This window comes from Drosophila montana, unplaced genomic scaffold, assembly GCF_035044405.1.
Source record: "Drosophila montana isolate Dmon_TW-CO22-7 unplaced genomic scaffold, ASM3504440v1 contig_1455_1, whole genome shotgun sequence".
In the NCBI taxonomy this organism is placed as follows: Eukaryota; Metazoa; Arthropoda; class Insecta; order Diptera; family Drosophilidae; genus Drosophila; species Drosophila montana.
In genome coordinates, this window is record NW_026996406.1 from 280001 (window position 1) to 290545 (window position 10545).

Here is a 10545-nt window from a genome sequence, read left to right on the forward strand (position 1 = left end):
AGATTGATCAGTTATATACAATTAGGCAAATACAATTAAATATATATAAACACACATATACACACATATATATATATATATATATATGTGTGCGCCGATCTCATTAAAATGGACTGAGGCAAATTACCAGAAAACGCGGAAGAGCGTCAAAAATTGCAAAGACCACATAAGGTTAGATTTTTAAAATAAAAAAAAAACTAGTTTAAACTTAAAAATAAAAAGTTAAAAACCAAAAGAAAGATAAACCCGTAACTAAACAAAAACTTAAACCAACATAAGCTAAATTAAAATGTTGTAAAAAAAAATACAAAAAAACAAAACAAAAAAAAACCAAAATCATATCAGATTCTAAAATGATATTAACATTAAATGGACAAAACGTAAACTCAATAAATGAACATTTAAATTCAAATCAAATCTGTTTAACGCTTACTACTTAAATATAGCTGCAGTTCCTTGTCCTACATTTGGCTGTCCATTCTGGGATTTGGAAGAGCTGCCTGATTCCCATGTCGCTGGCGATGCTTGTAAAGCGAGCTGGGATCACGCGTGGAGAACTTGCAATGCTCACACTTCAGCGGCTTTTCGCCCGTGTGCTGGCGCATGTGTATCTGCAAGGGATTGGCAACAATTACTTTAAATTACCATATCAAATTTACATAGATAAGAACAACTATAACAAGGCTTTTCGTTTTCTACATTAATCTGTTTACAATTTGTTCTATTAAAAGTTTAAAGCAACTCGGACAAGACCTAAAAACAAGAATAAAGATTTAGATGCCAAATTGAGCTAGAGGCCAAACCATGAACAAAAAGCTAAACCTCGTGAAAATCGGTTGAGTTTTGACCGAGTTATGGGGTTGGGAAATTTTGACCTCGGTCTATATAGGATATTTGAGGGTACCATTTTCACATGAATTTCGACCAAAAAATAATGATGCCAATTGTGATGCCAAATTGATCTAGATGTCAAGCAATGAACAAAGAGGCAAACCTCGTGAAAATCGGTTGAGTTTTAAGCGATTTATGGGGCTGGGAAATTATGAACTATATCTATATGGAATATTTGAAGGTACCATTTTCACATGAATTTTGGGCCCAGAATAATGTTGCCAGATTTATATGCCAAATTTATATAGAGGCCAAACCATGAAAAAAGAGCTAAAACTCGTGAAAATCGGATAAGATTTGACCGAGTTATGGGGTTGAGAAATTTTGGCCTATGTATGTCCATATAGGATATTTTAGGGTACAATTTTTACATGAATTTCGACCAAAAAATAATGATGCCAATTTTGATGCCAAATTGATCTGAAGACTAAACCATAAACAAAAAACCAAACTTTATGAAAATCGGTTGAGTTTTGGCCGAGTTATGAGGGTGGGAAATTTTGAACTTTGTCTATATAGGATATTTGAGGGTACCATTTTCACAATAATTTTGATACAATCGTTTTCCACATTTGCGGGCGAAATCTGAAATCCCGTCTTAGCAGGCAATTTCACCGCATAAAATACCTTACAGTTAAAAATTTAGCTTTTAGCTATTAAAGTTCGGCCTGTTGTTGATCCTCAATCAGAAAGTAAGTCAATCAGTCAGTCAATCAGTCAGTCAGTTGGTCAATCAGTTAGTCAATCAATCAAGCAGTTAGAACCAATAGATTTATATATAAAAATAAAAGAATTTTGTAGGAAGGCATAAAAGTATTATATATGTATGTGTGTGTATGTGGTCGTATGTGTGTTAGTGTATGCATGCATGTATGTGTGCATTTATGTATATATGTATGCATGCATGTTTGTTTGCAACGCTGTCGCTGTGCTGCAAATTTAAATAAAACGAATTTCTACCAAGTGCTCTCCTCCTCGATTCTCAAGAATTCAAGTAGGCCCCACTGAAATTCAACCAAGCAGGAAACGTTGGCTCCAACGGCCTGTGGAGGAGCAACTGTGGAGGAGGCGGTGGAGGAGGTGGGCGGGTAAGTAGATATGTATATATGTAGATGTATGTATGAAGATTTATGTATGTAGATGTATGTATGTATGTATGTATGTATGTATGTATGTATGTATGTATGTGTGTATGTATGTATGTATGTAAATGTATGTATGTATGTATGTACGTATGTATGTATGTATGTATGTATGTATGTATGTATGTATGTATATATGTATGTATGTATGTAATTATGATTGGATGTATGTATGCCTGCATACATCCATATTAGCATATATGCAAAACAAACATGCATACATGTATGTACAAACAGGCATAAATATATAGGCAAACTTAAAACTAAGCCCAATAAACCTTTGAATCACACTTTCCACCGAGGAAGCTATGATTCTGCGAATAGTGTGAAACACGTCCCATGTGATTTTTCATATAGATTCTTGGAAATGAATTTGAGCGCGAAACATCACCCACCAAGTCTTTGTTCCCATTTCCAACAAGGAGGAATTGATTTTCCAAAATGTGCGAAATACTGTCAAATGAATTTGAACAAAGGTCTTTCCAAATGAGTTTTAGACCGATCGGATGGTAAACAAAAAAGTTTCAAACAATCGTTTTTCGCGATTTCTCCAGACATGCGGGCGGAATTTCCCGAAACCTTCATCACATAAGGTAAGTACAGTGAAAATTTAAACTTTCTAGCTCTTACGCTTTGGGCTGTGCGTTGATAACCAATCAGTCAGTCAGTCAGTCAGGGCAAACAGTTTTATATATAGAGATAGATGTGATGTCTTACTATTAGGCTAGCCTTGCGCGCTGTCTTCTTGCCGCAGACATTGCAAATAAAGGGTTTTATCTTGTTGTGCACAGTCTTCACGTGCTTGGAGAGTGTTTTGCCATTGACGAATTTGCGTTGACAAATCTCGCAGGTTTTCTCCGCATAATATTTGTTCTTCTTGGCTGTGGCAGCCTGTGGCTGAGCTTGCGACGCTGTCGCCTCGCGCTGCTGCTGCTGCTGCTCCTCCTCCTGCTGTTGCTTCTGGGCTCGCCGACGCAGGAGCAGCTCGCGCCGCATGACCCTGGCGCGCCATCGCCTGTGCACACGCATGTGCCGCCAGACGAGCGCCGAGATGGGCGACTTATAGTCGCAGCCGATTGCGGGACATTGCAGCAGATCGACATCCAATTGATGCACCTTCCACAGATGTAGGGAGCAGCGTCGCCAGTTGGGCATATCGGCACCGCACTCGCTGCAACTGAAGCCGGCGTCCTTGTGGCACTTGCCGTGCATTGCCAGCTTTTGGATGTCCTCAAATTTATAGATGCAGGTGCTGCTGGCATCGCAACTTTGTTGGGATTAAACAGTTAAAATTTGGGAATTTTCTTCTTGACAGTCAAAAACTTACGGCAATTGCTGATTTGCATGCAGCACCACCCGAAAGTCTCTAAATGGCAGGTGGTGGCGGCGTCAAGGACTCTTCATTTTGATCCTGAGACTCCGTTTTCTTGGCATTTTGCTTTGGCAACGAGCCTTGCCTGGACGTTGATTTGATTGGCTCACACTTGTGGTATAACATCATGTGGCCACGCAGATCCTCCAGTAAATCATATTGCCGCAAGCACAGACTACACACATAAACAATACGCGGAGGCAGCTCCATTGCAAACAAATAAATTCCTCAAAACTAATTTCAATTGAGCGGCTCGGCAGACAATCATCAGCTGTTTAGTTAACAGTAACGGTAGTAACTTAACATTCTGCTGAAATGTTAATAAGGCGGTGCCAACATTTGGACTTAACAGTTGCATGGAAAGAGACAGAGTTCTCCGACTGACTTGGGCACGTATCGCGCCCTTAATAACAGGGCTGCTTAAAATGTTACATTGACAGGGGATAACAATACCTTACCAGTTCAGCTATTTGTAAATCGCCAAAAAAGCTGCTACGAAAATAAAAAGTATCGCACATCACAGGAAAATAACAAATAATTAAGGCGTAAAGCCTTGCCACCTTTTTGCAATACTGACTGCAGATGGTATTTAAATGCTCTCAGCTTACGGTCACACTGTCAACAGGAAAAACGCGAACGCGTATAAAAAACTAATTTTATAATTTTATTTAATTTATTAGTTCTTAGCGATAAATCAGCAGAACGCAATAGTCTCGGACTGCATAGGCATAACAAATATGGGCAGCGCGCTGGAAAACTATGTGAATCAGGTGCGCACACTAAGCGCAGCGGGTAAGTCTTCTAGGCGCCGGGTATGCAGCGAGCGAACAAAACTGATATAGTTTTTTTTTGTTTTTGATTTTTTTGATTATTTGTTTAAATGCAGGCAGCTACCGGGAGCTGGCCGATGAGTTGCCCGAATCGCTGTCGCTGCTGGTGCGCAACTGGAGCATATTGGACAATGTGCTCGAAACGCTAGACATGCAACAGCACACACTGGGCGTGCTCTATGTGCTGCTCGGTAAACTGCATAGCGCCGCGACCGCAAATCCGGAGCCGGTACAAATCATCCAATTGATGCGCGAATTTGTGCAGCGCAGCAATGTGGAGCAGCTCCGCTTTGCCGTCTGTCCCTGTAAGTGTAGCATGGATCTGTATTCCATATTTTCGGTAGTTCATTTCGTTCCTCCTTCGTGTGCAGTTTACGAGACTTGTCATCTGTTTACGGACTTTGTGGTGCAGAAGAACCTAAGCATTTTGGGCATTAAGGTGCTGTCGCGTGCCATTGAGCAAATTAGACATATGGATACACAGCTAACGCCTATACACGCCGATCTCTGCCAGCTGAGCCTTAAGGCAAAAAACTTTAATCTGATACTGCCCCATCTGGATACGGACATAACAGACATCTCCACCGTTGCCGCCGAGTGCAAGAATCAGCAGCAACAGCAGCCGCAGCATACGCTGGTAGGACATAGCTTTGAATCCTAATTACCTACTCCACATGCTCATCCCTTTTGCTTCTCTCTGCAGGATGCCAACAACGATGCCAAGTACTTTTTGTTGTACTATTATTATGGCGGCATGATCTATACGGCAATTAAGAACTATGAGCGCGCCTTGTATTTCTTTGAGGTGTGCATCACCACGCCCGCCATGGCCATGTCGCACATCATGCTGGAGGCATACAAAAAGTTTCTCATGGTTTCACTCATTGTCGAGGGCAAGGTGCGAAAAATCTGTCAATTGTCAAATTGACTCAATCAAATAATTCCTAATTGATTCCTTTCCTTGCAGATATCGTATATACCAAAGAACGCACAGGTGATTGGGCGTTTTATGAAGCCGCTGGCCAACTATTATCATGATCTGGTCAATGTGTATGAGAACTCGTCAAGCGAGGAGCTGCGCATCATTATACTCAAATACAGTGAAGCATTTACGCGTGATAATAACATGGGCCTGGCCAAGCAGGTGGCGACGTCCCTCTACAAACGCAACATACAGCGTCTGACGAAAACCTTTCTCACGCTCTCCCTGAGCGACGTGGCCAGCCGTGTCCAGCTGCCCAGCGCCGTGGAAGCGGAGCGCTATATATTGAACATGGTTTGTATTGCAGCTGTGCTCATCTTCTCCCAATTATGCTTAATTTAATGTCTTGTGATCAGATCAAATCGGGCGAAATCTTTGCGTGCATCAATCAGAAAGATGGCATGGTGCTCTTCAAGGATGATCCAGAGCAATACAATTTGCCGGACATGTTTCTTAATGTGCAAACGAATATCACGCAGGTGCTCGATTTGGTGAAACAAATCAACAAAATGGAAGAGGAGATCATATTGAATCCCATGGTAAAAACCACAATCAAATATAAGCTGAAATGAATTTATAAACCTTTTTTGTACCCGACTAATGCAGTATGTGAAAAAGGCGCTGGGCAGTCAGGATGAGGACTTGGCGTCACAGCACCCCAAGACCTATTCGGGGTAAGAATCAATGCAAGCCACAAGCAAAAAAACACAACCAATCAAGAAACAAGCAACCAACCAACCAACCAATTCAATTCCATTGACAGCGATCCCACGGATTGATGTGCCAGCGCACAACAAGCAAAAGGAGAAGCAGAAGCAGCAGCCTAAAGAAAAGCGTGCACTGGGCCACAAGCTGCTAAAGAGGAAAACGAAAGAAAGAAAGAAATTATAGATGAAACACGCTATTTTAAATAAAGCCTATGTATAAATCAATGACTAACGCGGCATTTTAATCAATGCCTTCAATTATTATTGATGACATGCCATGCCCACAGATAACCAAGGCGCAAAATCATGATAACGAGGCTTTACGGCGATCATGCGATACAGAAATTGCTTTGCACTTGGGCCAGGGCTACACTTTCAATTAGTATTTAACGATATGTTTTTATTTGTATTTACAATATCAATGTCGGACATAAGACGTTTTATTTAACCCACAATATGGGCTATACGCTATGGCTACAATTAAATGACTAGAATGCCTGACACAAACCCGCCCCGTCATCTGGAATATATATATAAGTACTAGTTTACAGCTAGGCTAAAATGCTATTATTTTTTTTATAAACAGTGGCTTTATGTACAATGTTGCAGCTGCTCTGATCCACAGGCCACAGCGTTGTTGTTGTTGTTGTTGTCGCCGTTGCTGTTGAGATTCTCGCCGAGCAGCGTTGTCGTTGTCGTTGTTGTCGTTAACCGGTTTTCATCACATCCACTTCCAGCATAGCTGTCTTCAGCGAGCTGCTCGACACGCCCACACCAACATCAGCGCCCATGCCGCGATATAGCTTGTGCACCACATTGAATAGTATAAAGCAGACAATCAGCACCAGCAGCGACATAAATACGTAGGCCAGCACCAGCGGTGTATCCGATATGGGATCCAGCATTATGTTGTTCAGAGAGTTTCAATAAGTTTGTATTTGTTATTTGGAATTGTAATGTATTGTTCGGAGACAGGCCAAGCAGAGAGAGAGCGAAAGAGTATGTGTGAGTGCGTCGAACCGAAACAGAACTGAAGTGAAACGCGTATGCTAATTAAATGTCGCACACATATGTATATCTATATATATGTATGTAAATTTATATATTTTATTCACACGTATATGCGTAGATATCTTTCCGTACCGTGTGCATTGACACCTGTGCCTGAACTGAGGCCAGAAACTGGCGTGCCGCGACTCGACTTCGAATAGAACTTTGCGTTACGTATACGCCGCGTAGCCCGCGTTCGCTCTATGATAAGCATTCTGTTGTGTAGAAACTCGTTTATTGGCTTCTCCGAATATCCAATGTGTGAGTGGGGCCAAACCGCCTGCTACATTAACCAGGGTCAGGTCGAAGTGGTTTGCATCCACATCGTGCTATAAAAATATTGAATATATGTATATATATTTTACACTAGAAAACTAGCTAGAGAGAAAAGTGTGCTCGAAGTGCAGATACTCTATGCCCAGGTCCAAAGTGCCCCAAAAAAAAAAATTCTAATAGTTGTTTTAATTAAGTCTATAAAAAAATGTGCTGAGTCAGCGCGAATCTGTTGTAGAGATACTCTCTCTCTTCGCTGGTCCAAAGTGCCCTAGATTTAATTTTTCTCTTTTTTTCTTTTACGTATATTTCAATTTGTAAATGCAGCGCGATATTTATAGAAAGAGAGCTATTTAAAATTCGGCTTATGTGGCTGACAAAATATGTCCAAGTGCAGCACCATAATTAGAACCACCAAAAAAAAAGAGAGAGCTGCGTGGGGGGTGTCGAAGCTAAGATACCCTAACATTTGACGAGCTGTTTCTATTAGAGCTATATATATCCTATAATATAATAAAATATACATATATCACATAATATAATATAATATAATATCTATATCATATAATAGTTCGATTTTGAGAAGACTTTCGACATTTTTTAGGAGCATGTAAAACCAAGTTGAGTCGAGATATATCATAAAAGTAGTTTTTCAGGCGGGAACTCAATAGTTGTCATCATAAAGTTGATCCGATAAGAACGTAATATCCTAATTTTATAGATCATAAAGGTTTTAAGCAACTGTCTCCAGCTCCTCTAATCGCCGAGTTCCATCAGATATTCAAAGATCTAAGATATACATAAATACAATTTGGAGTTCATATATATACAAATACCCAGCATTATAATACCCTTCCGAGCCATTTCTCTAACTACAGGGTATGCGTATGGCGTACATTCATTGAATGCCAAACATATTCATTGATTCAGCCAATCAAGCAATTAAATCTACGTTGTTTTTTCTCCCTTTTTTTTTATTTCGCTTTATTAAATGAGTCGAGAATAAAAATGCCAGCTGACAATAAAATTGGAATAGCGTCGAAAAAAATTGGCGGCTTGTGCCGATCTAATTGCCGGACGGGGGTCGTCGTCGGCGTGATTCGACCAAATCTCTTGACTCTTATCTGAGCGACTGATAAAAATGTTTAATTCAGATAAGAAATGGAATTTTTTGTTCGAGTTGTACCCATAAAATGTAACGTACGATTGTCATGCGGGTTTTTTTTCACGTTTCCCAGTTGATGGAAAATATATTTTCCAAAAAAAAAGTAGAGTAAGGCACATTTCCTTGTGCTCTCAAAAAGCGAGATGCTGGCTCGAACCTTGAATCGAACCACTAAAGGAGAGACGCTGGCTCGAACCCTGAGTCGAACCACCGAAGGCGAGACGCTGGCTCGAACCCTGCACCAAACCACTGTAATAAAAAGCGCTGGCTCAATGCGCTCTGGACAACGTTTGAAACTGGTTTAACGGGGGGCATGACCGTAAGCCATGCCGAGAATATATTTATCATTTACAACAACACACACAATATATGGAGAAAACGAGTTCTACAAAAATAAAGTCCTAATTATGAGTACATGCGAACCACAGTGCAGCTGCCTCCCTCTCTCTCTCTCTCTCTCTCTCTCTCTCACTCTCTCTCTGTGTCTGTTAGTCGACTTTTTCGGGACGGCGTATTGCAAGCGGACGCATTGTCCGAGCAGCGTGTCTCCATGACATCCTTGATGACATCGTCCAGCACGAATCGCATATTCTTGCGCTCATTGCAGCGCAACAGGACCTTGAGACGCGGCACACTGGCCAGATCATCGTAATACTTGAACACACGAACATTGCTAACGGCCTGGACGTCCAGCATGGTGCACTTGATTTCGGTGTCGCTGCAATTGCACAGGCAGCTAATCGCCCGCTGGTTCGGATCCGAGTAGATGTCCAGCGCGACGCTGATCAGAAAGCACGGCTCCAAAGTCAGCGTGATGCGCACTGCGTGGCAGCCAATTGAGCCGGGCCTGGACTCGAATATATGATACTACTTACCCACCGGCGAGTCAAAGATCGTCGAACGATTCTGTATCCACACGGAGCGCGAGCTCATCTGGGCGCCAAAGTGTTCCAGGCGTGAGAAATCACGCGAATGTTCGCGCAACGCCACCGAGGATCGGGAGCCAGGCGCTGCCGGCAACGGCAGATTATCATAGATGGATATATAGATCTTATGGCTGACATAGGCCACGATGAAGAACAGTATGATCAGTATGAGCAGGAACACAATGTAGGTGAATAGTGTGGGTAACCAAATGATGGCGTCCAGCAACATTAGAACAGAGGGCTGCTTGGGTTCTCGTCACAACAAATATTTATTTCATATTTTATATACCCTCGAATAGGGTATCATATTTCTGTCATCAAATGTGTAACGCATCGAAGGAGACGTCCCAATCCTGATAAGTATTGTTGCGGATCAACAGTCGAGTCGGTTTAGCCATATCTAGATGCCTTCTTCTATGCAACCTTTACTCTGTCTTAAAACTGACATCATACTAAGATGTGAGCAAAATCTTTACCTAAGAAGAGAACAGGATATATATATATATATATCCTCCTATAAAAGGAACAATCGCTTTGAAATAAAGCTTTTCTACAAAGGCAGTTCGTCATCATTTCATTTTCCGGATAGAACCTCGTTTTTTCTTGTTTATCATAAAAAGAAAAGGAGCCAACCCCCTCCCCCATACTAACCACCCCCCCCCCCCTCAAATATCGCTTTGTTTTGCAACATCTATGTAAATGTATTTATTACAGCTTTTTGTTTTTGCTCGTTTTTTGTTAGATTTTTTGTTTTTGTTTTTCTTTTCTTTTTATAGTACATACGATTTTACATTGATAATATTATTATTTTTAAATTGTATGCGCTCTCTCGCTCTCGCTCTCGCTCAGGCGCAGCTGCGTAACGGCACTCCTTTTTGGAAATTTCATAGCATTTAGCTTTTCGTCGCTCGCTTGCAAATCGCCGCTCTCTTCTTTAGTCTAAACCCGCCGGCGGGTACACTCGCACGCGCTCTCTGGCGCGGGGGCGTGGCCTGCACACTGCGCAAACCGCCTAAAAACAAACGAATCCCCAGCTGCATCTGTGTGCGTCTGTGTGTGTGCATATTACACTCACACACAACTGCAGACACGACGCGCTGTGTTCAAGCCTTAGTTAAATTAATTCTTTTTTTCTTTTTTCATTAATTTACAATTTCTTGTTTTTTTTTGTGTGTTTTGGTGGCAGTTGTTAGAAAAATGCCATTTG

General features: G+C 41.4%; 4 protein-coding genes across 4 annotated transcripts in view; 1 reads left to right on the top strand and 3 right to left on the bottom strand.

The window, feature by feature from the left end:
- The window catches only part of LOC135431279 (zinc finger protein 879), a 4113-nt gene extending 365 nt beyond the window's left edge, over window positions 1-3748 (bottom strand). The window contains 4 exon segments of the mRNA XM_064686304.1: window positions 1-611; window positions 2751-3300; window positions 3361-3411; window positions 3413-3748. The exon segment at window positions 1-611 is cut by the window's left edge and continues 365 nt beyond it. Coding sequence (XP_064542374.1) covers window positions 462-611; window positions 2751-3300; window positions 3361-3411; window positions 3413-3615 — 954 coding nt within the window. The 5' untranslated portion in view covers window positions 3616-3748 and the 3' untranslated portion in view covers window positions 1-461.
- Window positions 3749-3995: 247 nt separating this feature from the next.
- On the top strand, window positions 3996-6149 carry CSN3 (COP9 signalosome subunit 3). The gene is made up of 8 exons (XM_064686513.1): window positions 3996-4197; window positions 4292-4540; window positions 4607-4872; window positions 4939-5133; window positions 5203-5511; window positions 5574-5756; window positions 5824-5891; window positions 5981-6149. The coding sequence occupies exons 1-8, from the start codon at window positions 4143-4145 to the stop codon at window positions 5994-5996; spliced, it is 1341 nt and encodes a 446-aa protein (XP_064542583.1). The 5' UTR covers window positions 3996-4142; the 3' UTR covers window positions 5997-6149.
- A 154-nt stretch (window positions 6150-6303) lies between these two features.
- On the bottom strand, window positions 6304-7177 carry LOC135431393 (uncharacterized). Its single transcript, XM_064686526.1, has one exon. The coding sequence runs from the start codon at window positions 6827-6829 to the stop codon at window positions 6632-6634; it is 198 nt and encodes a 65-aa protein (XP_064542596.1). The 5' UTR covers window positions 6830-7177; the 3' UTR covers window positions 6304-6631.
- A 1531-nt stretch (window positions 7178-8708) lies between these two features.
- On the bottom strand, window positions 8709-9604 carry LOC135431356 (uncharacterized). The gene is made up of 2 exons (XM_064686473.1): window positions 9288-9604; window positions 8709-9233 (listed from the first exon to the last, which is right to left on the bottom strand). The coding sequence occupies exons 1-2, from the start codon at window positions 9565-9567 to the stop codon at window positions 8881-8883; spliced, it is 633 nt and encodes a 210-aa protein (XP_064542543.1). The 5' UTR covers window positions 9568-9604; the 3' UTR covers window positions 8709-8880.
- Window positions 9605-10545: the final 941 nt, after the last annotated feature.